Source organism: Schistocerca cancellata, chromosome 1 (genome assembly GCF_023864275.1).
Source record: "Schistocerca cancellata isolate TAMUIC-IGC-003103 chromosome 1, iqSchCanc2.1, whole genome shotgun sequence".
Classification (NCBI taxonomy): Eukaryota; Metazoa; Arthropoda; class Insecta; order Orthoptera; family Acrididae; genus Schistocerca; species Schistocerca cancellata.
Genome location: NC_064626.1, coordinates 680584933 through 680612527, shown reverse-complemented (window position 1 = coordinate 680612527; position 27595 = coordinate 680584933). Strand labels below are relative to the sequence as shown.

The following is a 27595-nucleotide window of genomic DNA, read 5'->3' as shown; positions in this document are numbered from 1 at the left end:
ACATTTCATATTTATCATATTTGCTTACTAAATTAAAAGAGCCACACTTGCAGTTACAACATGACAATCTATATTTGATAAAAACAGTCCATCATTCCAGCTTTTCTTCTCAAAACTGAACTAATGAAGAAAATATTGGACAGTGTAATTTTCCCAGTTTCCCAATTTGTCACAGAAACTGACAGGATGATGATGATGATTCATTCACCATTCAAATGTCCCTGACAGAGACTTTGAGACAAGGTTTGAGGACATTTTTACTGTCTAAATACCACACTGGGTTATCAATGCATACAGAGCAGAGTAGACACTAATAAAGAAATTACAATAAAGTTTGAGAAGGCATATTAGCAATTCAGGGTTCAGGGGCTTGTTACTTATCCTTTATTATGGATAATCGCAGGAAAGTTTTTGATAGCTTTCCCCTTTTCCTACCTCCTGGAAAGTGTTTTCAGCATGGTTACCAGTCCTTTTTTTTTTTTTTTTTTTTTAAAATGAAATAGATTGGAAATCAGTGACTGAGGAGATGTTGGGTTAAACCTAACTGAAATGAAGCCAAATATTACATATTTGCTAATGAAGTATCAGGCTCAGTTCTCTCATTAAAAGCATTTATGTACTAATAGCAAAAGATAAGCATTTTGTGTCATTTAAATTAATAAATGTATAAAACTTAACATGTTATGTTTTCCATTCAACAATTATGCATACGAAAGTGAGTAGCACTGTATCAGATGTCGAAATTACTTTCAAAGTTAATGAATTTGATTTGTAAAAACTCAATGTATAAAAGACAGAGACACAAATATTTGGGGATCTCTGATGTAGTACCTCCCTATGTCATTCCATGTAACCACTTAATCCTCAGAATTCTTCTGTAGTACCATGTTTACAAAGATTCCACTCACCTTTGATCTTAGAAACTTAGTGTCCATGTTTCACTTTCGTATAAGGCTATGCTCTAAACAAATCCCATCAAAAAAAGCTTCCTAAATTTTAAATTTATATTCTGTTGATCAGAAATGCCTTTCTGCCTACAGCCAGCCCACTTTTTATACCACATCTACTTTGACCATCCTCATTTACTTTGTTGCTCAAATAGTAAAACTCATCTGCTACTTTTAGTATCATTTCCTCATCCAACTCCCTCAACACCACCTGATTTAATTCGACTACATTCCACTACCCTTGTTTTACTTCTTTTGATGTTCATTTTATAATCTCTCTTCACAGCACTACCCATTCTATTGAACTGCTATTCCAAGTCTTTTGTACAGACTGAATAACATTGAAGACAACCAACAACTCTGACTGAACCCCCTGTCAGTCATTCTCCCTTTCATGTCCTGCAACCCTTGTAACCCTCAAAACACATTCCTTCTACTTTTCAGGTATACCTTCTCCACTTTATACCGATAGGTGGCATTTAATCATATCTTTCCCCCAGTTATGCACGGTTCTATACTCTTGCATTTGGCGTCTAGTCATTGCTGCTTAGACATTTTCTATCAATCTCATTTTTTACATGTGTCTACTCCTTTTCACCTACTTCATTTTTAAATATTATTTTCTTGTCAATTAAATTGAATACCTTCTGTGTTCTACAAGTATTTCTGCTAGACTTTGCTTTTTTTACCTATGTGACTCTCTGCTACCTTCAAAATTTCACCTCTCAACTAACCAATCATCTTCAATAGCTTTCTTTCCTCTGTTGTAGTCCAACATTGCACAATGATACAACAAACTCTCAACAACCGCACAGTCTTTCATTTTGTGGAGGAAACACCCTCCGCCTGGATTTCGCACCTCGTTGAGAAGCAAGTGGTGAGCTGCCTATGGAATCCTGCTACCAGGTGCTGCAATACTGATGGGAAAGTGTGCTGCAAAACCCCAATCAACCACAGCAGTGTGCTGAATTTCCACATGTTGTGATCCAATGTTGAGCTATCTTGGTCACCTAAGTGACTCAAGGTGGGCCCTATCGCAACAAAACTGGGCGGAGCAACTATAAATACTTGACACTCTGACACTAGGGAACTTGTGTTTGAGCACTGCTGATGCCATGGCAAACCAGATGCCAGCCAAGGTCCCATGTGAGCCAAGGAGCTCCAATTGCATCTAGTAGCAAGATCAGCTAGCTGCGGCTCTATGAGCCCCTACCCAGACTTGATGGCTCCAGGCTTTCAGGTACGTGCCACTAATGGAGGCCTACCTCTAGGGTATCTTCAGTAGGTCTTTATGTTTCCCAATGGTCCTGGGTTTGGTGCCAGTGCACCTGAGTGTGCTATGAAGAGATAGCAGCTGCTGCCTGGGATACTATGCAGGCTATCAGTCTTCGACCACCAACCTTTGTACAAGTGTCAACAGAATAATTGGTGACCGAGTTCTCGTGATTCTGTGTCCGCCATGGTGCTGGTAGTAAGCAACCCATCATCAATCGCCATTCACGCCATCCTGGCATTTAATGTTGCCTACACACTCAACACCATTATGTATTTATCCAGATGCCATCTCTGCCTAAATTCCAATATTTTTGAAATTTCTTCAATTTAAATCTGTTGTCCTTAACCAATAAATTATGTCCAGAGAACACATCTGCCCTGGAAATGTCTTACAGTTTAAAATCTTGTTTTGAAATACCTGCTTTACCATGATATACGATCTCTTCCACGTATACAGCTTCTTTCATTACCGTATTTACTCGAATCTAAGCCGCACTCGAATCTAAGCCGCACCTGAAAAAAAAAAAAAAAAAATCCCGAATCTAAGCCGCACCGGAAATTTGAGACTCGAAATTCAAGGGGAGAGTAAAGTTTTAGGCCGCACCTCCAAATCGAAACAAAGTTGGTCCATTGTAATATGAGACACAATTTAGGTTGAATGAATGACGATACAGCTACAGTAGTTTGGTTCGAGTCGTGAGCTTAGCAGTTAAGCTTTACCAGGTAGCCATTGCTACGCGTCAGGCGCTTCGTCCGTATTTATACAGGTACCCTTTTTCACATGCTTCGTCTGGTTTGAATCGATTGCTTATTTTGCTTTGATCTGATAAGTGCTGTTTTCTTTGTTATAGGTGTTTGCGTCACTCTAAGCTGAAAATGCATTACTGTACTGTGTCACGCAGTGTTTGTCGCATTCTGATAGTGCGTGTTTACGGGCTGACGCCGCTCGCGGCATGGCTTGCTTTTGTGCGCGCTACCGCCGCTTACAATTCAAAAATAAAGAGAGAGTAATCATCTCATTAGCGCAACAATGGCAAGAGACTGCTATTTGTTGTTACTTACACTGTTGCTTTCTTTGATAATGATCAACAAGAACCAAATAATAGACTGCGTATGATAGAACATATTCTGAACGAGAGTTAGGCGAAAATGTTTCTCCGTTTGAAAATCTTTGTGGTCGCTTCTTTAGTGCATCAAATTCTGCACAGAAATTAGTCATCTTGGAATTAAAAATCTAGTCAGTTGCCATGCTTCATTTCTGACAGTATCACTATTAGGCATAAGAATAATACGAATATAAACATGACACGATACGCATATTCTTCTGCGTTTGCTGTTGTCTCACTCTAGTTTCGTAGTTTATTAGGCAGGCAGGATTTAAATGAGATAGCAGCAAACACGAAAGAATACATGACAAAATGTTGATATTCGTATTATTCTTATGGTGAAGAGAATACTGCATGTGATTCACATTTCATCAGGTTCCTATTAGCAACCATCTCTTCTCACAGGTAGGAAAAAATTCAGAAAGTAGAGTTGGCCATATTGACAAACATCCCAAACAGTCTTGCATGTCGGATTTTCGTAGTACATCGAAATTCTGCTACATTCGAAGATGAACAATACGGAATTTGTATTTACTTTGTTGGATAATGTATGAAAGTGCAGTGGTCGAAACTCGGGGCGGAAAAAAAGCTCGTCTTCCACTTTTTTTTTTTTTTTGTGTTACTGACGCGGAGGTTTTGGCACCATGCCTGTGTAGCGCTACATATATTCGACGGCAGAAGTTAGTTGTGGCGGCACCTACCAACATTTTTCAGAACTTCCACTTGCTTTGCACTCAATTCTAAGCCGCAGGCGGCTTTTTGGATTACAAAAACCGGAAAAAAAGTGCGGCTTAGATTCGAGTAAATACGGTATTCTCAAACCAAGTGGTGGCAATGATTAAATTATTTTCTGTACAAAATTCCAGCAAGCAGCTTCCGCTTATTTCTATTCACCAGTCCGAGTTCTCTTTCTTTTCCTTTCACCGGAAATTATTGTGTCCTTTAACTATATCAATTTCCTTTACCTCATGATGCTTTCAACTGCAGAGCTAGTTGGCATATAAACTTGCCCTGCCAGGGTGAAATTTCCTGATTTCCAGACAAGTTTTAGCATTTTCCCCTGACAAATGTTGAGATCTCAAGGGTAAGTTAAGATGTAAGTTGCAAATCTGTCTTTGCAGCTACGGTACACGAAACAATAGTGCAGAGGAGGAAATATCTTAAAAAGCAGATGGTGTTTCGTGATGTGAGCAAAAATCTTAAGTACTAACATCAACATCTTTCGTAATTAACTGTTTTTCGGTGGAGATAGCAAGCCAAATGGTATGTGTGTTTCATTAAGACCACAGATGTTATTTTATTTCAATAAAACGAGGCACATTTAGTGACAAAATTATATATTTCCTTGGAATCTCAAGGCAGATTTAAAATACCTTCACTGATTTCAGAAATAACCTCAGAAAAAAGTAGGCCCCTTGAAAGAAGTGTACAAGGCGGAGAAGAATTGTGTGAAACCAACACTGTAGGTGACTGCTAATAAAATGTTGGTTCTACTATGTTCGTTATTGTCAATTATTACTCACTGTGTTGTATCTATTATTTAGTAGGTAATGTGTGATTTTTCTTTTGAGTCGTCGTAACTGCCGTCTGCTTCACGTCTGCTGTGCAGAGAGCTACCTTAATTTAAGTATTAACTGTATTTTTCTTACTTGTCACTTCTTCCGTGTGTATTTGCTTTTAGGAAGCTTTAATTGTCTGGTGCTATTAATAGTGTTCCATAGATTTCGTGTTTGTTTTGAATACAGTCAGAGAGAGTCCCTTTAGTCAGCCATAGTCAGTGTCAGTGTCGTCGTAACTGCCGTCTGCTTCACGTCTGCTGTGCAGCGAGCTACCTTAATTTAAGTATTAACTGTATTTTTCTTACTTGTCACTTCTTCCGTGTGTATTTGCTTTTAGGAAGCTTTAATTGTCTGGTGCTATTAACAGTGTTCCATAGATTTCGTGTTTGTTTTGAATACAGTCAGAGAGAGTCCCTTTAGTCAGCCATAGTGCCAGTAGTGCTAGTGTTTGTTTTCAATACAGTCTAGAGACAGGTAGTGCAATTTTCATTGTTTTCTACTAGAAGTGGCTAGCAACCCCAGTTTAGTGAATAAACAGCCGCCTTTAGTGAATTAGCAGTCTAGTTAAAGGTTGAACAACTCTCTTCAGTAAATTGATTCCTTAGGATGGATAGGATGTGTGACTGCTGTGTACGGACGCAGGAGGAGCTGGCCACTGTTCGCGAACAGCTGAGCGTGTTGACGGCCGCGGTCAGCCGTCTTCAGGCTGCTGCCTCGGAGTGTAGCAGCAGTGGGGAGTCTGGTGCGTCGCAGGGTACACCCCAGGTGTTACATGCTTCACACACTGTCCCTGCTGTCGAGACATCTTCGCGGGTACCGGGCGCGGTTGGGCCACCCTCTCCCCAAGGGGAGTGGCGGGTTCAGCGGCGGAGGGTCAATGTGGAGGCTGGCCGTGTGGCATCGCCCGCTCTGCCTGTGAGGGGACATGTGGCTGCTCCTTCAGCAAGGTCCGAGCAGGCACACGGGGGGAGGGGTTAATTAGTTATTGGGAGCTCCAACGTTAGGCGGGTGATGGAGCCCCTTAGGGAAATAGCGGGAAGGTCGGGGAAGAAGGCCAGTGTTCACTCTGTCTGCTTGCCGGGGGGCCTCATCCGAGATGTGGAGGAGGCCCTACCGGCGGCGATAGAGAGCACTGGGTGCACCCGACTGCAAATTGTTGCTCATGTCGGCACCAATGACTCCTGCTGTCTGGGTTCAGAGGTCATCCTCAATTCGTACAGGCGGTTGGCGGAATTGGTGAAGGCGGAAAGCCTCGCTCGAGGGGTGGAATCAGAGCTAACAATTTGTAGTATCGTTCCCAGAACCGATCGCGGTCCTCTGGTTTGGAGCCGAGTGGAAGGCTTAAACCAGAGGCTCAGACGATTCTGCGGAGATCTGGGGTGCAAATTTCTTGACCTCCGCTATCGGGTGGAGAAATGTAGGGTCCCCCTGAATAGGTCAGGCGTGCACTACACGCCGGAAGCGGCTACAAGGGTAGCGGAGTACGTGTGGAGTGCACATGGGGGTTTTTTAGGTTAGAGAATCCCCTCCCTAGGCCCGACAAGACGCCTCCTGAGACGCGGCAAGGTAGGAGTAGGCAAAATGTAACAGGGAATAACAATATTAATGTGCTAATAGTAAACTGCAGGAGCGTCTATAGAAAGGTCCCAGAACTGCTCTCATTAATAAACGGTCACAATGCCCATGTAGTACTAGGGACAGAAAGTTGGCTGAAACCAGACGTAAACAGTAATGAAATCCTAAACTCAGATTGGAATGTATACCGTAGACACAGGCTGAACAGTGAAGGGGGAGGCGTGTTTATAGCGATAAGAAGTGCAATAGTATCGAAAGAAATTGACGGAGATCCGAAATGTGAAATGATTTGGGTGGTCACGGTTAAAGCAGGCTCAGACATGGTAATTGGATGTCTCTATAGGCCCCCTGGCTCAACAGCTGTTGTGGCTGAGCACCTGAAGGATAATTTGGAAAATATTTCGAGTAGATTTCCCCACCATGTTATAGTTCTGGGTGGAGATTTTAATTTGCCAGATATAGACTGGGAGACTCAAACGTTCATAACGGGTGGCAGGGACAAAGAATCCTGTGAAATTTTTTTAAGTGCTTTATCTGAAAACTACCTCAAGCAGTTAAACAGAGAACCGACTCGTGGGGATAACATATTAGACCTTCTGGTGACAAACAGACCCGAACTATTTGAAAAAGTTAACGCAGAACAGGGAATCAGCGATCATAAAGCGGTTACGGCATCGATGATTTCAGCCGTAAATAGGAATATTAAAAAGGGTAGGAAGATTTTTCTGTTTAGAAAAAGTGACAAAAAGCAGATTTCAGAGTACCTGTTGGCTCAACACAAATGTTTTGTCTCAAGTACAGATAGTGTTGAGGATCAGTGGACAAAGTTCAAAACCGTCGTACATTATGCGTTAGATAAGTATGTGCCAAGCAAGATCGTAAGAGATGGAAAAGAGCCACCGTGGTACAACAACCGAGTTAGAAAACTGCTGCGGAAGCAAAGGGAACTTCACAGCAAACATAAACATAGCCAAAGCCTTGCAGACAAACAAAAATTACGCGAAGCGAAATTTAGTGTGAGGAGGGCTATGCGAGAGGCGTTCAATGAATTCGAAAGTAAAGTTCTATGACTGAAACAGAGGATGACAGACTAAAGGCCGAAATACTAAATGTCTTTTTCCAAAGTTGTTTCACAGAGGAAGATTGCACTGTAGTTCCTTCTCTAGATTGTCGCACAGATGACAAAATGGTAGATATCGAAATAGACGACAGAGGGATAGAGAAACAATTAAAATCGCTCAAAAGAGGAAAGGCCTCTGGACCTGATGGGATACCAGTTCAATTTTACACAGAGTACGCGAAGGAACTTGCCCCCCTTCTTGCAGCGGTGTACCGTAGGTCTCTAGAAGAGCGTAGCGTTCCAAAGGATTGGAAAAGGGCACAGGTCATCCCCGTTTTCAAGAAGGGACGTCGAACAGATGTGCAGAACTATAGACCTATATCTCTAACGTCGATCAGTTGCAGAATTTTGGAACACGTATTGTGTTGGAGTATAATGACTTTTCTGGAGACTAGAAATCTACTCTGTAGGAATCAGCATGGGTTTCGAAAAAGACGGTCATGTGAAACCCAGCTCGCGCTATTCGTCCACGAGACTCAGAGGGCCATAGACACGGGTTCACAGGTAGATGCCGTGTTTCTTGACTTCCGCAAGGCGTTCGATACAGTTCCCCATAGTCGTTTAATGAACAAAGTAAGAGCATATGGACTATCAGACCAATTGTGTGATTGGATTGAGGAGTTCCTAGATAACAGGACGCAGCATGTTATTCTCAATGGAGAGAAGTCTTCCGAAGTAAGAGTGATTTCAGGTGTGCCGCAGGGGAGTGTCATAGGACCGTTGCTATTCACAATATACATAAATGACCTGGTGGATGACATCGGAAGTTCACTGAGGCTTTTTGCAGATGATGCTGTGGTGTACCGAGAGGTTGTAACAATGGAAAATTGTACTGAAATGCAGGAGGATCTGCAGCGAATTGGCGCATGGTGCAGGGAATGGCAATTGAATCTCAATGTAGACAAGTGTAATGTGCTGCGAATATACAGAAAGATAGATCCTTTATCATTTAGCTACAAAATAGCAGGTCAGCAACTGGAAGCAGTTAATACCATAAATTATCTGGGAGTACGCATTAGGAGTGATTTAAAATGGAATGATTATATAATGTTGATCGTCAGTAAAGCAGATGCCAGACTGAGATTCATTGGAAGAATCCTAAGGAAATGCAATCCGAAAACAAAGGAAGTAGGTTACAGTACGCTTGTTCGCCCACTGCTTGAATACTGCTCAGCAGTGTGGGATCCGTACCAGATAGGGTTGATAGAAGAGATAGAGAAGATCCAACGGAGAGCAGCGCGCTTCGTTACAGGATCATTTAGTAATCGTGAAAGCGTTACGGAGATGATAGATAAACTCCAGTGGAAGACTCTGCAGGAGAGACGCTCAGTAGCTCGGCACGGGCTTTTGTCAAAGTTTCGAGAACATACCTTCACCGAAGAGTCAAGCAGTATATTGCTCCCTCCTACGTATATCTCGCGAAGAGACCATGAGGATAAAATCAGAGAGATTAGAGCCCACACAGAGGCATACCGACAATCCTTCTTTCCACGAACAATACGAGACTGGAATAGAAGGGAGAACCGATAGGGGTACTGAAGGTACCCTCCGCCACACACCGTCAGGTGGCTTGCGGAGTATGGATGTAGATGTAGAGAAATATACAAGTATATAGCGGCCAAAGCGGCAGCGACTGACAATTTTCTTCTTCTTATTGTCCATACATTCTTAATATAAATAACTTTTGAAGTGACAAAATATGCTAGAACAAATAAAATACCCATAAAACACCACACTGTACAACATATTTGTGATGAGACAGTCACAATTCCTGAAACCCATCACCCATGCCTTCGGTATGCTGAGGAGTGCCGCAGTCCTGGCTCCAAGGATAAACCATGAAAATCTGATTCATTGAGCCACACACACACAGACACAACCTGCAGGCAGATTTGTGAGAATAGATCCAACGGACAGGGCTTGCACATTAGTGGGAACTGAATGGCATCAGATCAGCAGGCTCGATCCATTACATATAGCCGCAAAAATGGCATCGTGTTGTGGCCCATTGTGGAAATCCACTCATGTGGCCAGCTATTCATGAACCACAGACAGCTATTCATGACAAGAAGCCACAGTGATCAATCAATGCAACAGATAACTTGGTCAAATACTCTGAGAATCAATCATAATAAGGACAGGTAGCAACTCACCATAAAGATGTCTGCTGAGCCGCAGACAGGCACAAGAAAAGACCATCACGTACTCTCGCAACTAAATTTTCAACCATAGCTTTTGTCAGAAAATGAGACCACACACACATTCACACAATTACTCAGATACAACTCATGCAAACATGACCTTTGTCTCTGGCTGCTGCGCCTACATTCACCAAGATTCAGATCCACATAAATCACTCCTCATGCCTCCCTGCCTCTTGTTGGCAGCTGCTAGGCTAGTGGCAAGATGATGTGGCAGCACTGACTGCAAGCTGAAGGCTGCGTTAGGAAGGAAAGAAGCAGCAGAAATGTGGGAGTAAGGAAGCAGCGCACATACTCAGCTGCACACAGCAGAACCTGTTGCAACCCAGGCTAGAGTGATGTGTGTTTGCTTTGTGTCTATCTTGGTTACAATAATGTGTTCACTATGCCATTTATAGTAGTGTACGTGTATTTCCATTTTCTTTTTGATTATTAGGACTATTCTTGCATTACCCGTACTTGATTTTGTGTTGGTAAACTCGTATGGACCTGATCACAAGTCCCATTCTTCCGGTCACTGATCTTCATTAATTTTGACTATATCTAACTTCAACATAATCCATTTCCTTTCTAACTCTCTAACCCAACTACCTTATGAAGGAATCTACAATTACCAATTTGAAGATTGCCAGTTTCTTTATCTGAATAGTCCACATGCAGAGGTTCAAGTAGGGCCATCATTAAGCCATACAGTAGAATTGCACGAACTCAGAAAAACAGCTGTAGTTTCCCCTTGCTTTCAGCCCCACACAGTACCAGCAAGGCAAGGTGATGTTTGCTAATGTTACAGGTCCAGCCCCAGCAACTACTGAATGGACTGCTCTTCAGAATTCAAGGGTTAGTATGGCGTTTCCACAGATATTCTTTCACTGTGTTTGCACCTACATTATAACTATCCTTATCACTGAGACACTGGAGCTACCCATCTCATCAGGGTTCTTGATGGTGACAGGGGTCTAAAATTTATGAGGATAAATTATTATTATGTGTCACTGTACACTGCATCATTTCTTCTACACACATCCCATAATAGCTGCTGGTGCCCCATACATTCTTCTTATCATCATAATAAACACCTATATGAGTAGCGGGGGCCAGGGTGGATGGGTGGATGGGGTTGGCAGACGAGAAAGGGGGGGGGGGAGAGGGAGGAGGGAATTGAGAACAGTACAAATAACACTAAAGGATACTAGAATGTCTATTTTTGCATGGATTAACTCGAAGCACATGGCATTGAATGCATATTTAAGATGTTCCTTCCCCTAATGCATTTGACAATCTGTGCACTTCTCTTTTGTTCCGTATTCTTGACATTTTAAATGTTGGAGCACCAAAATGTTGTAAGAAAATATTCATCCTGAATACATATTTTCTCATTCAGCAAATATCTGTTCTTCATGTAAAAGTTGGTCTCTTTCTAAAATATAGTCAGACTTAATAATAATATTCTTTGACAGCAATAAATGTATGTTTATGAAGAATCAATTGTAATACCTACCAAGAACACTAATTCTATATCAGCGTGATACCAAAACTGGCGCTTCTTTATTGAAATACTTCTGTGAAGCCTCAAAATTTGTAGCAAATGTGAATCAATGCAGCAACAAGTTCCAAGGTTCTAGTCAGTGCATTGTTTCTGTTCTTTTAATGTGAAAATGATCTCGACAGCATCTGCCACAGACTATCAAATCAACCAGAGTGTACCAGTGTCACCTTTTTCAGTTTCATGAGATGTTTACTTATGTAATTTTATAAATAAGTAAGAACACTCCTAGCAGATGTAATCCATTGCCGGTCATCTGTTGACATCTTAAGCTGTTGAATGTTCTGCTGGGTATCAGTACTGACCTTGTAGAATATTTCAACATGACTCGTCTGCATCAGGTGCTACCTGAGGAAGCTAGTTGGCTGGAATCAGTCCAATATTCCTACTGCCTCCCCATACCCCCTGGTGATGACAATGAATCACATTGTCAAAACATTGTGCATGGATGTCAACAGATCACCAGGGAAGCCTAAAGAATTACATCAAGAGACTATGTGAAGCAGAGGAGAAGAAGTTCCAAAATATCAAGAAGTTGGACAAGCTTCGACAGCAGAAATGGAGAAAGCTGAGTTCCCTCAGCTTCATGCTGGATGGAGACAGAGTACCAGTTTTCACCCCAATCAAAAATGACATCTCCAGAGCAGCAAACAAAGTAAGACATCCAGCAAGCATGGCACTTATTAGGGAAAGGATTCAAGACATGCGCCACAAACTAGATTTTGGGGCCAGGGTGCTTTTATACCTTAACCTGTACATGGCAGCCTCCCTAACACAAAGATTGGGACTGGGTTGACAGTGCCTCTTCATCCCTATCAGAGTGAATCAGGAAGAATGCCTAAGTGTGCCAGTCTGCAAAGTCTGACTGTATATGTAAGAAAGCACAGCAGATGTAGGATACTCTCACTGTGATTAACTTAAGTGGCAAGCTGTTTGATGACACCACCTTGAAAGTACTCAGCAGGGTTCTCAACTTCACACCTATGCCTTGGAATGTGCCTATTTCACGTTTCATCAGTACATTGGAGCAAATACCCAACACACTTCTACCATGTGTTGCAGACACAATCTGCTGGAAGACCTGAAAGGCAATAAGAAAGACAAAACTTCAAAAACTGAGCATTTCCGGAGACAAGAGTGGCCCTCAAGAAGCTACATTTAGAGAACAGCACTGTGGTTTTGTCAATGGAAAAACAGATTGATTATGATGAGAAAATTCATCAACTTGTGGAGGACTAAGCATCCAGCTTTTTGGAATGTGAACCTAAAGACAGAGTGGACAAGAAAGCCACAGATCTCTTGAAGGCAACAGACATGTCAGATAAAGTGATTAAACAATTATGATCCAGAGTGCTAGATCCAACTAGACTGCTGAGTCTCCCGAAAGTGCACAAAGGGGTTATACCACTTCAGCCAATTGTCAGTAAAATTGGTGCATCATTGTATCCAGCAGCTAAATATTTGAAAAAACTGCTGGGCCCATTGTGTATTCACTATATCTGCAACTCTGAGGATTTCTTGCGATGTTTCAAGCAACTGCATGTCACGGAATCCGATATAACTGTAAGTTCTGATGTGGTTTCCCTGTTTATCAAGTTACCACTGAAAGACTCACTGGGACCGATAGAGAAATTTGGTGATGCTTAGATGGACCTGTTTAGCCACGTACTGACTGCAACATGTTTTCTGTATAGGGGCACATAAAACGTGGAGACAGAAGGAATGGCCCTTTCTCCATTGGTTGTCAATCTGTTAATGGACAAAATCAAGGATAAAACATTAGAGACAGCTAGATACAAATCCACATTCTTCTTCAAGAATATGAACGTGAGCTGGCCTCATGGAAGCGAGAGGCTCCCTGAATTTATGAAACACTTAACTTGTACAATCCACGGAACTCGGAAAGGATCGTCGACTGCTGTTTCTCATGTACTGGTCAAAAGGAGAGCAGATGAATATGTTGGCTACAGTTTGTATAGCAAACCAACACACTAATTTATACCTACAAGCTAACAATTGTCGGCACCGACGCGGAAGAATTGAGTTCTAAAGACACTTGTCCGCAGGGCAGATACCTTGTCACACAAAGACAGTTTGACATCAGAAACACAGCATCTATGCTCAGTCATCTGCAGAAATGGATTGAAAATCACACAGATTCAGAAAGTCATTAAACCAGCCACTCTGCTATACGACAGAGAAGAGCAAGATGAAGCAGAGTCTAGTTTACCTACCCTATGCAAGATTATTTCCACCGAGATAAACATAGGATTCTCAAGAAGTATAAGATACAATCTGTGTTCTCTCCACTTATTGAAATAGGGTAATTAATGGGAAATGTAGAAGATGACTTCAGTTAACGAAAACCAGGAATCTGTCCATGTACAGTACCTGACAACTTCAGTTTTCTAATCCATATGGTGATTTTGAAAGTTTCTTGTAGAAAAGAGAAATAGTATCATATTTCCTGACCACACCAGTTTGCTCATTTCTGTAGCTATTGTGTATCCCAGGGAGAGAGGTTTTCTCCACACTGGACGCCCCATTAGATAGCGATCTGGGCATAAGAGAGAGGCTCACGGTCATGTGATTTCTCTCAGACGATTATTGCAGAGGAACTTGTACAAGTCCACTCAGCAAGTAGCACCTTCCTATAAATGGCAGCAGGAGATGGCCAGTGAAAATGCCTCCATTACACTCCTGGGTCAAAAGGCCTATTTAATTTCATAGCATTGACTGGACCTGACGAAATCAAAGTGTTGGCTGGCAACTTTTTCGTGTGAATGAAGTGGGCCCTCTGCAACAGAGTGTTTATTGTAAAGTGGTAATCATTTCCAAATTCTGGAGTTAGTATCTTTTGTGATCAACGAGGCTACTTCTCAAACGTAGAAAGCCTACAATGCATTGAATAGTGGTCCCTGTGCATGGGCGTCCAGTTCTGCTTGGACACCTTTCTGTCTTCTCTCAACGAGTTTTGTAGACTAGTGAGAGTGGAATTGTTCAGAAAAAGAAGACTCTCAGCAGAGCTAGTTACCAGTGGTGTTGAAAGTGTCTGCTCAGCTAAGCTTCACCCCTCTATATCAACAGACAAAGCCACAGCTGCAGAACTATAAGGGAAAGCTGAAAAGTAATGCCTCCAAATTTATAAGAAAAACCCAAAAGATTTTTTCCCTTTCTTTTTTAGCAAAACATACATTATTAATATTCTACATCTTTACCCTTCGTGTCTTACATATCTTCAGAACCTGAGAGAAACACCGTGCTGTAATCAAGTTTCAAATTCGAAGTGTTTGTTCACACATTGAGGACCTTCCCCTTCAACATGACAATGCAAGACCACACGTGAGCACTATGACATCTGCAACAATCTGGCACTTCTGTCATTGATCCTTCTTCATACAATCCCAAATTGGCCCCACTGATTTTGATATATTTCCAAAACTCAGAGAAAACTTTCCAGGACTTCATTTTGATAGTGATGGAGCAGTGTAAGGAGAGATGAAGTTGTGGTTCCATCAACGAAGACAAAAATTCTAGTGATGGGTATCAACAAACTGGTCTCTTGTTGGGAGAAATGTGTGTCTCCAGGGTGACATGTTGAGAAATAAATTTGTAGACACGCACAATAAAGATGTAGACTCTTAATAATGTTTCTCTCATTTAAAAATCTTTATGAGTTTTCATGTAAAAAATTTGGAGGCATTTCTTTTCAGCGCACCACGTAAATGACATTGAATTTATACTGGTCTTAAATATTGATTGTTGTTTTAACTTCTGCTATAAGGAGCGCTGCTGGGACAAAATCACATCGACAAAACATCGATAACTCACCTTCTAATCCTATAGAAATTTATGCAGCACGATAGAGGCTACCAGTCACCTATAGCTGACTGATATCTGGTGCACAGAAACATGAAACTGAAAACTTTTTATACTAGTTTCTGAGCTTTTATCCTTTCTGTAGTAAAAGCACACATTTGCACAAGTGCATGGAATCAGCTGCAAGTAAACTAGTGCTTCAGATCAGCAAGAGAAAGACAATATTTGAGTCTATATAGATGCCAAAATGGGCCCCAGGAAACACTACCACACTTACACATTGGAAGTAAATCATGTGCCTACATTCTGAAGTCAAATAACAGGGTGCTATATTCGGACAGGAACCTTCCAGCCATGTCGAACTACAGGTGAAATTTAGACCGGAAATCAATCGTCGCTGCAACAGCCTACAGCTTTCTTCAAGATGAGAAGTCTTGACAACAGAAATTAAATTAGGCATCAATAAAACATTAATCTAACACTTCTTTATGGATGTGCTAAATGGGTCTCATAAAACAAGACTGTTCATGTTTGGAAGAAAAGTTGTTTATAAAATCTATGGATTCATTGATGCAGAAAGTGGAAAATCCATGGTAGTGTTGACCTCTACACCATGTATAATTTTCCTAACCTTATGGATGTAAGAAAATATAACTTCTACACTGGGTATGTCGAAGCCTGTGGCCAGTGTTAAATGCTGAAATTATTGGCACAAGACCTATTGAAAGACACAAAACACTGTGGTACAGAAGAGGGACGAAAGAGAAGAGCAGTGGGCAGACACAATGATGCACACGGCTCACTAGGCCTGATCACGACAAGTAATTTACACTGAAGCTTGAACATTAATTGAAACTACTTTCAACCTGGCCTCTGCAAAGTAAAACAAATAATGAAAGAGGATAAAAGACAGGGTTTTGCAGATGCTTGCAGAATGTTACACAGCAGAGTAATCAATGCATGCAACTTGGCAGGCTGGCTATAGTCGAGTCATTGGAAAAAGAGTCCTGACAGTCACAGTAGGCTGGGTGCAGCAGCTCCACTCGCCTACTGCAACCTGTTACACTATGCAATTTTGTAAATATCTCTGTGGCAACATTGTTGGGGATATGTGAACAAACATTTTCCAGCGTGCATAGTGGTGCACGAGATATGAAGTGCAGAGTGCTTAGACTTTGTGGAATATACATGTTCCGTGTTTGTTGATGGGCAACATAATATATTTGCGTAGTGTAATGTATTAGTATGTGTTGTGCGAATAAAGCAAAAGTTTATTTTGTCCATTAATAGTTGTTACTTGTCATTTAGCTGAATTAATCTGCATAAACTACAACAAATATCTCAGTGTTGCCAGAGCTCTATTGTTTTCGCCTGCAGCCATTAGGGCTTCATAACTGAACACTGGCAATAGTGTAGCCAGCTGCCAGTCAGTCAGTCTGATCTTTGTACCGAGACATTATGTTAAAATCTACATTTACATCTTAATAAGTCACATTAGTGTGTGTAGTGGTATTTACTTTGTGTATCACTCATTTAAAACCTCCCTGTTCCCCTTGGAAGGAGTGAGTGCAGGAAGAATTTCTGCCAATAAAATAATCCTCTATACTTGCTCTAATGTCTCTGCTTTTACTTTGGTGATAATTTCATGTTTACTGGTCGCATCCTCTTGGAATATTAACTGTAAACTCCCCATGATGCATAATGCTCCTATTGCAGCATCAGCTCATGATACTTGATACGCATCTCTCTAACAATTTCATGCTTACAAAAACACCACCTCTATTAATACTGCCTGATAAATGTCCCAAGGAGATTAGCAATATTGAAGAATCTGTCTACAAATGTTAAACATAAAGATATATGATGTCATAAACACTGAAATGCATCGGATGAGGAGGGGATGGGGAAAGAAAATGCTGCATCATGCCTGAAGTTTTAATACATTAATTCTTCACTACTGAAACACTTCCACAGGGCAGGTCAACTGAAGGAAATCCCTGACACCTGGTAGCGCTTTTGACTGCTTTCAACGGTGAAGCACAAACAGCTGTAGGCAAAAATAATAGCTGTATATAGAACTATGAAGAGGAGATGCCATAGAGACCTTTACAAAATCACATTGTACACACGCAAAGCAGCTGTGCACAGTGTACACAAACTGTCTAGAATACTGTAAGCTATGCATATTTCTTTGTATGACTGTTTTAGAATTTTAAAGGCGTTCCCACGAATATGTGGGAATTAAATTTTTTCAATGTGACACCAAACAGACAGGTCAGTTTTTGTTTTCATTTGGGGCAATTACTTGCTTTTGGTTTTTTCTACGAGTAATTACCCCTACTTGTTTCCAGATGAGTAGAGCACTTGCTCGTGAAAGGGAAAGGTCCCAGAGTTCAAATCTCTGTCTGGCACACAGTTTTAATCTGCCACAAAATTTCAAATCAGTGCACACTCTGCTGCAGAGAGAACATTTCATTCTGGAAACATCCCCTAGGCTGTGGCAAAGCCATGTCTCCGCAATGTCCTTTCTTCTAGGAGTGCTAGTTCTGGAAGTTTGCTGGGGAGCTTCTGTGAAGTTTGGATGGTAGGAGACGAGGTACTGGCGGAAGTAAAGCTGTGAGGATGTGTCGTGAGTCGTGCTTGGGTAGCTTGGATGGTAGAGTACTTGCCCGCAAAAGGCAAAGGTCCTGAGTTTGAGTCTCGGTCCGGCACATGGAGTTTCACCTCTACTTGTCTCCCAACAGTATGCAAAGCATCAATCACAAAGGCAGTGGTCAAGTGCTGACACACAAAAATGTGTGCGGGTTTCCCTCTCAGTTTTGATCATGACCAATGGTGTAAATAAAATTGGAAGCAGAAGTCTTTCTTAAAAACCACATTAGAAAGATATTCAAGTTCTAATGTGAGATTTATTATCGATAATTGTTATAAAATTAAGGAAAATAAAACTTTTAACACAATACTGGTTGAAACACTAAGTTAAAAGTCTTTGTAAACAGGACAATAAGCACAAAATCTACAGCTTGTTGCCAACAAAGAGGTCTCTCGGTTCGAGGATGTCCTTGTCATCATTATATTACGGAGTGTCTTGGAGGAAGAATGTTTGTGTCTGACAGCGGATTATACCAAACTAAGACTAAGCGCCTAGTACGGATTAATGTATTTTAAGTAGAAGTAACTATGCTTTGTGAAAGCCCATTATAGAGCTGGCCATCTTCAAAAGCAGTGCTTATTTTTATATATGACTAAGAAATTAAATTAAAGTTCCCAGAATGAGATTTTCACTCTGCAGCGGAGTGTGCGCTGATATGAAACTTACTGGCAGATTAAAACTGTGTGCCCGACCGAGACTCGAACTCGGGACCTTTGCCTTTCGCGGGCAAGTGCTCTACCATCTGAGCTACCGAAGCACGACTCACGCCCAGTACTCCCAGCTTTACTTCTGCCAGTACCTCGTCTCCTACCTTCCAAACTTTACAGAAGCTCTTCTGCGAACCTTGCAGAACTAGCACTCCTGAAAGAAAGGATATCGCGGAGACATGGCTTAGCCACAGCCTGGGGGATGTTTCCAGAATGATATTTTCACTCCTTTCTTTCAGGAGTGCTAGTTCTGCAAGGTTCGCAGAAGAGCTTCTGTAAAGTTTGGAAGGTAGGAGACGAGGTACTGGCAGAAGTAAGGCTGGGAGTACCGGGCGTGAGTCGTGCTTCGGTAGCTCAGATGGTAGAGCACTTGCCCGCGAAAGGCAAAGGTCCCGAGTTCGAGTCTCGGTCGGGCACACAGTTTTAATCTGCCAGGAAGTTTTAAATTAAAGTTGTTGTAATACTACAAAATGAGCACAGGGAAGTTTGCCACTAGAGTTACTATCATCAGAATGTGATCATTAAGGCAGTGACTCCTCATACTTTCTCACCCTTCGAAACACTGTGAACCTATAACATAGGTGGCTGTGTCCCAACATACCAACAAGAAAATCTTGCTTACTGCACTAGCACTACATCACATGATCAGTAACTTTTTGTATAGTCTGCGTTTTCTGCTTCGTTTCCAAGGCTGGCTCTGAGCACGAAAATGAAGCACTTTTTGCAAAAATCAGTATGAAAAACAATGTTAAAGGTTGTAATAACATCAAAGAAAACTTACAATGCGGGAAAAGTTGTAACCTGCAATTGTTAATTATGGGAAAGCACCTTGAGAGAATAAGAGTTCTGTCGGGACCCACAAAAACAAACGTAAAAAGTGGGAAAACGTAAAGTGTGCAAATGTAAAAATGGGGTTTTACTACAAATACTGATATGCGTATTATTTAACAATCGCTCTTTGAATACAATAGGTGAATTAAATAAAAGCTAGGTTTCTACAGAGAATCATTTAACTCTCTCAGAATATGGATTTCCAGGACTGCTATATGCTTCCCTGGTACAAACAAGGTGGAGATTGAGTCAATAATTAAATCACTGAAGACTAGAAATTCTCATGGATATGGTGGGGTATCTAGCAGCATATTAAAGCACTGTGCTGCACTTAACCACACTTGCAATTTCTCCGTTAGGAATGGTAAGTTCCCTGAGTGATTTAAGTTCTCAGTGGTGAAACCTTCCATAAAAAAAGGAGAGAGGGGTAATGAAGACAATTTTAGAACCACTTCTATGCCATCAGTGTTTGCAAAAGTTGTTGAATAGACTATATATGTAAGTTTAATTTCAGTTCACATAATTTGTTGTCAAACACACACTTTACTTCTAGAAGTGATTTAGCAACTGAAAATGCTATATTCTGTTTGCTTTCTGAGGCACTGGAAAGATTGAACAAAAGGTTTCAAACTCTGGGCATCTTTTTTAAACTGAGTAAGGGGTTTGTATTGAGCATGAAATATTACTGTAGAAGTTAAAATTTATGGAAGTAGCTCAACAATGGTTCCTCTAATACTTTAAAAACAGACAGCTATAATTCATTATCCACAGTAATGAAAAGGGCTCTGAAATGGCATCTGACTGGAGCACAGTTAAAAGGAGTTGCCCCAGGGGGTCAACACTGGGGCCACTACAGTTTCTTATATATGAAATTCCTTCTAATAAGACAGGTGATACAAAAATTTCTGTTGGCTGAGGACACTACCTTGGTGGTGAATGATGTTGAGTCTAATATTGGCAATGTATCAAATATTGTAGTCCAAGAGAGAAGTTTATGGCTTCTAGGAAATGCATTATTGCCAAATCACAGTAAGACTAAGCTTTTTACAGTTTGTGACACACAATTTAGCTAAATCTGACATTTTGACTACACAGAATGGACATATGGTGAGTGAGTCAGCAAAATTTAAATTTCAAGGTGCTCGGATAGGTGGTAAGCTGTCACAGAAGCCAGTTTTCAAGATCTTGTCCCAACACTGAATGCTGCTATATTTACAATTAGAACAATATATGCTACAAATTATATTCTGACATGGATATTAGTTTACTTTGGGGGGAAATAATAATAATACCCTTGAGGATTCCAGGTTAATCATGACAAAAGCAGTTCCTGATAAATTACAGGGTGGGAAATCTCAAATTACAATGAATTTTCTTTCTTCACAGCTGAGACATACCAATGAATAGGCAGTAATTCAACTGCTGTTTTTAAACATCAATAATTTATAAAGAATAATATTCATATAATTAACACACTTTAAAACACTAAGCATTTCATATTTGTGATTTATGAAGCTGTATAAAATTAAAGTATAATGCTAGGATGAATTTCTCTAAAATTTCCCCGAATTTTACTGGAAAGTCTAAATTCCCTGAGAATGCCTGGTTTTCCAGGGAAAAAATATCTTGCTCCTTGACTCTTGTGCATCATGGTGAATAATATTGTGCTGCATCCATGTTCAGTAAGCTACCACAAGAAACAAACTATATTAGCAGTAATCCTCTTACTTTCAAGTCTAAATTAAGAATTTTCTCATTCTTATTGTCAGAGAGCTCTGGAAGAAAATTAAGCAAATTTCTATGGTACGTTGTCTGATATGCTAACATATTCTCAGCAGCTTCTTGGCTGCATATGATTCATATAAATTTTATTTTATTTATTAATTTCTCATCCTGTTCCATAAATCCCCACAGATCCAAGATTCTGGGCAACTTTCCCCAATTCCTAGAGTTCACCAGTCCTTTCCGTTCACTCGTCTTCCTCCCCATTCAACCATTGACAAGGACCCACTGGCTCGAACGACCTGACCTTTATATGTGCATTCTTCTGGTACCAGTTGGTGAGTAGATTTTTTATCCATCCAATTACACTATATTTTCAAAAATTGATTATTTTCATTGATATATTATAACCATAATAAAACACTTCTTCAGCAGCATTTCATAAATCACATCCTTTCTTAGAAGGAGAAATGTGAAATGCCAAAGCTACTGAGATAGCACAAGCTTTCTCAACACATTGTGATGTTTCCAAACCTTCTCATATACCAATAAGCACTCAACCGCATCACACAACACACTAGAACGTTAAGTTCTAACAAAACCACTTAGCAGTAATAGTTTTACAACAACACTGCAATAAAACACATTTGATAAAAGGATGAATACCCATTCCTTCATTTTCTTCTTCCAACTTGCTTTTCCTTTTATTTGTTTTTCTTTGGCTTGTTTTTCCATCCAGAGAATTTTCAACTGATTCACAGGGTATGGCTGAAAAATGGAAAGAAAAAATACCGGTACTGACTAATACTGTTGTGTTACGCACAAAGAGAACACAGTATCTTACATGTTATCTTTAAGTCTGTAAATTGCAATGCAACTGTTATCGGAAAAACTGCACAGCTGCAACAAATAAGCATTCAACCACAAAGTCAACTTGAAAAGAATAACACTTTTTTAAGCATGGTCTTATTGCAGGAAGAATGCAATGCAATGAATTAGTATTCCATTGTTGGAAAGTGCAATTCCGGCCTTGTTCCTATAATGGAGGAGGAGAACATTCACCATTCAAAAGGATCCTCCTATGAGTTACCATGTTCCACACAATGGGTGTAATGTTTATATGGTACACCTAATGGGCTAAACAGAAAAATAACAAACCTGCAGTTTTTTTTATTATTTCTAATGATCAGAAGACTACTTATGAATCCAGGTACTAAAAACCTTAACTATATACGGAATGCATAAGCAGTGAATTAATATTTTGAAAATATTAATAACATTAAATTAGTGCATTCCAGTCCTGGTATATTCTGACAGTAGCAACACTTTCCTCTTCCTTCCGAGAAATCCAGTGATTTTGATTTTGTTCTTTTAGTTTCTTGCAATTAAATAAGATGTAAATGCTGACAATGTCACTTTTCCTCTTGAATTAGTGTGGTGTTGGCTAGTAGTGTGTGTGTGTTTTAGAAATACTGTCAAACTACGCTTTGTCATAATACGAACTTAAAACATTGCTGTTAGTCCTTTTATTCGTCCACTCTGATAATTTTGGTCATGCTGTGTATTCTGTCTTGGCCTTGCACCAATCATCAATTCTCTCCAGGTCACTCTGCAAATTCTTACTATCTTCTGGCATTGCTACTTTGGTACAGACAACTACATCATCTGCGAATAGACTTAAAGAGCATCCGACACTTTCTACTAGATCATTTATATGTATTGTAAACAGCAACGGTCCTGTCACACTTCCCTGTGGTACTCCGGATATCACCTTTACATCTGTCAATTTTGTTCCATTAAGAGTGACGTGTTGAGTTCTATCTGCAAGAAGGGATTGAATCCAATCGCAAGTCTGCTGCGATGCTCCGTAAGTACATAATTTTTTCATTAAAGAGTAATGCGGGACAGTGTGAAATGCCTTACTGAAATCGAGGAACACGGCAGCAACCTGAGTGCCGTTGTCCACTGTGCTGTGCATCTCATGGAGGAACAGGGCGAGCTGGGCTTCACAGTATCTCCATTTGCGGAATCCATGTTGATTTTTTATAGAAGAGATGTTCATTTTACAAAAATGTCATAATTCATCTGGTCCTGACATCTTTTCACTACTAAGCAATTTTAGTTGCTTTTCAATTCTGTGATTGGCTATCTCAATATCTGTCGTTTCAATGTCCGTACGCTGATTGAAAGGAGAGACTGTATTACAATCTTCCATGGTGAAACAACTTCAGAACACCGAATTCAGTTTTTCGGCCTTCTCTCTGTTATCTTTCATTTCGGTGATGGTGTGGTGGCTGAGAGAGCGAATGGATGATTTTGACCCACTTACTGATTTTACATATGACCAAAATCTCTTAGGGTTTTTACTGAGGTCAGTTGACAACAGCTTATTTTCAAAATCATTGAGCGCTTCTCTCATTGCTCTCCTTATGCTTCTTTTCACTATGTTCAGCTTCTGTTTGTCAGCTAGGTTTTTTCTCTTCTTGAATCTGAGATTAAGTGCTCTTTGTTTACGTAGCACTTTTCTAATATGGCTATTAAACCATGGTGGATCTTTCCCATCCCTTAAAACCTTACTCGGAGCATACTTGTCTAGAGCATTTGAACGATGCCCTTGAATTTTTTCCATTTGTTCTCCACATCTTCGTCCCCGTCACCGAATAATGCTGACTGCTGAGATATTCTGAAATTTGTAACCTGTCACCTTTGCTGAGCAAATATATCTTCTTACCTTTCATAACGTTCCTTGTAGGACCCAGCGTCATAGATGCTGTCACAGCCTTATGATCACTGATACCTTCCTCTACGTTGACTGATTCGTTAAGTTCATGTCTGTCTGTTGCCAGGAGGTCTAAGACATTACCCTCATGAGTTGGTTCTCTAACTATCTGCTCAAGGTAATTTTCAGACAAGATATCCAGAACAAGATGTGCTGGCCGTGCGCCAAGGCATGTTTAGCCTGAGGATCACTCTGTGGCTAAACATGCCTTGGTGCACGGCCAGCACATCTTGGCACAGTGCTACACCGTCCGGGTTATCTGGATACTTCCCACTAACACCAACCTATCAGAACTCCGGAGATGGGAACTTGCCCTTCAATATATCCTCTCTTCCCGTTACCCACCAGGCCTCAACCACCGCTAATTTCAAGTTGCCGCCGCTCATACCTCACCTGTCATTCAACAACACCTTTGCCTCTGTACTTCCGCCTCGACTGATATCTCTGCCCAAATTCTTTGCCTTTACATATGCCTGCTTGTTTGTTTGTGTGTGTGTGTGTGTGTGTGTGTGTGTGTGTGTGTGTGTGTGTGTGTCTATATATATATATAATAGAAGGAAACATTCCACGTAGGAAAAATATACCTAAAAACAAAGATGATGTGACTTACCAAATGAAAGTGCTGGCAGGTCGACAGACACACAAACATACACACAAAATTCAAGCTCTTGCAACAAACTGTTGCCTCATCAGGAAAGAGGGAAGGAGAGGGAAAGACGAAAGGATGTGGGTTTTAAGGGAGAGGGTAAGGAGTCATTCCAGTCCCGTGAGCATAAAGACTTACCTTAGGGGGAAAAAAGGACGGGTATACACTCGCACACACACACACACACACACATATCCATCCACACATATACAGACACAAGCAGACATATTTAAAGACAAAGAGTTTGGGCAGAGATGTCAGTCGAGGCAGAAGTGCAGAGGCAAAGATGTTGTTGAGTGACAGGTGAGGTATGAGCGGCGGCAACTTGAAATTAGCGGAGATTGAGGCCTGGTGGATAACGGGAAGAGGGGATATATTGAAGAGCAAGTTCCCACCTACAGAGTTCGGATAGGTTGGTGTTAGTGGGAAGTATCCAGATAACCCGGACGGTGTAACACTGCGCCAAGATGTGCTGGCCGTGCACCAAGGCATGTTTAGCCACAGGGTAATCCTCATTACCAAGAAACACTGTCTGCCTGTGTCCATTCATGCGAATGGACAGTTTGTTGCTGGTCATTCCCACATAGAATGCATCACAGTGTAGGCAGGTCAGTTGGTAGATCACGTGGGTGCTTTCACACGTGGCTCTGCCTTTGATTGTGTACACCTTCTGGGTTACAGGACTGGAGTAGGTGGTGGTGTGAGGGTGCATGGGACAGGTTTTACACCGGGGGCGGTTACAAGGGTAGGAGCCAGAGGGTAGGGAAGGTGGTTTGGGGATTTCATAGGGATGAACTAAGAGGTTACGAAGGTTAGGTGGACGGCGGAAAGACACTCTTGGTGGAGTGGGGAGGATTTCATGAAGGATGGATCTCATTTCAGGGCAGGATTTGAGGAAGTCGTATCCCTGCTGGAGAGCCACATTCAGAATCTGATCCAGTCCCGGAAAGTATCCTGTCACAAGTGGGGCACTTTTGTGGTTCTTCTGTGGGGTGTTCTGAGTTTGAGAGGATGAGGAAGTGGCTCTGGTTATTTGCTTCTGTACCAGGTCGGGAGGGTAGTTGCGGGATGCGAAAGCTGTTGTCAGGTTGTTGGTGTAATGCTTCAGGGATTCCGGACTGGAGCAGATTCGTTTGCCACGAAGACCTAGGCTGTAGGGAAGGGACCGTTTGATGTGGAATGGGTGGCAGCTGTCGTAATGGAGGTACTGTTGCTTGTTGGTGGGTTTGATGTGGACGGACATGTGAAGCTGGCCATTGGACAGGTGAAGGTCAACATCAAGGAAAGTGGCATGGGATTTGGAGTAGGACCAGGTGAATCTGATGGAACCAAAGGAGTTGAGGTTGGAGAGGAAATTCTGGAGTTCTTCTTCACTGTGAGTCCAGATCATGAAGATGTCATCAATAAATCTGTACCAAACTTTGGGTTGGCAGGCCTGGGAAACCAAGAAGGCTTCCTCTAAGCGACCCATGAATAGGTTGGCGTACGAAGGGGCCATCCTGGTACCCATGGCTGTTCCCTTTAATTGTTGGTATGTCTGGTCTTCAAAAGTGAAGAAGTTGTGGGTCAGGATGAAGCTGGCTAAGGTAATGAGGAAATAGGTTTTAGGTAGGGTGGCAGGTGATCGGCGTGAAAGGAACTGCTCCATCGCAGCAAGGTCCTGGACGTGCGGAATATTTGTGTATAAGGAAGTGGGAGTGTACTAAATCAAATTGAGGGGAAAGATGATTCATGGCAGGGGTCTATTGTTATGACATATCTTGAGACATCAAGGAATAATCAGTTTGGTAATGGAAGAGAGTACTGAGTTCAGCTTGTAGGTGGAGACCAACGTTTGAGTACGAATGTATGCCTGAATGGATGTCGGTTGCAGTAGTTACCCAGAGATGGAGAGGGTTGCACAGGATAGAAAAGTGTGGACTGAAGACCACAACAATAAGTAGTTTTAGAATGTTGCAGACAGGTGCAAGGTATGGCGCAGCACAGGAATGGGCTACGAAGATGAATATTACATGGCAGAGCACACAATGTAGTGGCCTTGAGTCAAGTAACTGATGGGCTGGATTGCTAGTGTATTCTTGCACTTGCGCTGCACAAGTCTAATTCATGTGATTGTTCGAACAATGACAATGTATCGAGAGCTTTGGTGTATCAGGAAATATTGAGCCTGTTATTTATTTTATTTACACATCATGTTCCGTAGGACCAAATTGAGGAGCAAATCTCCAAGGTCATGGAACATGCCAGTACTTCAAATTACAACATAAAAGTAATAACAGATAAAAATAAAATGTTTATGAATCCGAAAAAGTCACGCCATGCCCATCTGAATTCTTCAAAGTAAATCTGTACATGACCTCAGTAGCCAAAGCTTCATCGCTAAATGTAAAATGATGCCTATGAATTACCTCCACATACTCTACTAAACAATGTAAAAATGTTGGCCTCAGCAGAAATAGTTTAATGTGCAAATATAAGACGACCTGTAATTTTTGAATGACAATTTTGGGGAAAAAAAAAACATTGTCTTGTAATCAGGTAAATATGCTATTTGCTTTGAAGTACTGAATCCAGCCAGGTTTAATATTCCATAAAATCTTATTTATTTATTTTACTAGGCAACAGTATGGAAAAACTACCTTACAGAAGTCAAGGAAAAGAAATTAAATCTTGACGGCTTACTTGCGGTCTTTCAGTCTTGAGGATGAGATAGTGCGAGTTAAGTTATCCAAGTTCTCTGTTTGATTCCAACAGATTATACCTACGTTCTCCAAAGGAGGTCATAACACACAAGCATGAAATATATTCCATTGTTCTACAAGAAATTTATGTCCTCAATACAGGCCTATGGTTATATGAGTTAATCCAAAGCCCTTTGTAAAATGGGAATGAACTGCATCTCTTTCCAACTGCCTGGAACGGTTCATTGCCTGCATACTCTAAAATTTATTCTTTCACATTCAGGTCCTCACTCTCACATAGTAATAACTCCCCTCAGCAATGATATCATTGTATGCAAAATGATGTTCTCTTGCCATTCTGTTTTGCAGCCTCATTACCACAGACTATTTAGTGTCCCCTCCCAAGCAGAATAACAAACACCATCCTGCCT

General features: G+C 41.1%; 1 protein-coding gene across 9 annotated transcripts in view; it reads right to left on the bottom strand.

Annotated features, from left to right (window-relative positions):
- Positions 1 to 27595, bottom strand: part of LOC126184082 (zonadhesin-like) — a 127497-nt gene that overhangs the window by 56782 nt on the left and 43120 nt on the right. For 8 of the 9 annotated variants that reach the window (XM_049926503.1, XM_049926441.1, XM_049926450.1 and 5 more), the window contains exon 7: positions 21725 to 21826. The exons of the other annotated variant lie outside the window; for it this stretch is intronic. In XM_049926503.1, coding sequence (XP_049782460.1) covers positions 21725 to 21826 — 102 coding nt within the window. The remainder of the gene's footprint in view (positions 1 to 21724; positions 21827 to 27595) is intronic. 9 annotated transcript variants of the gene reach the window in all.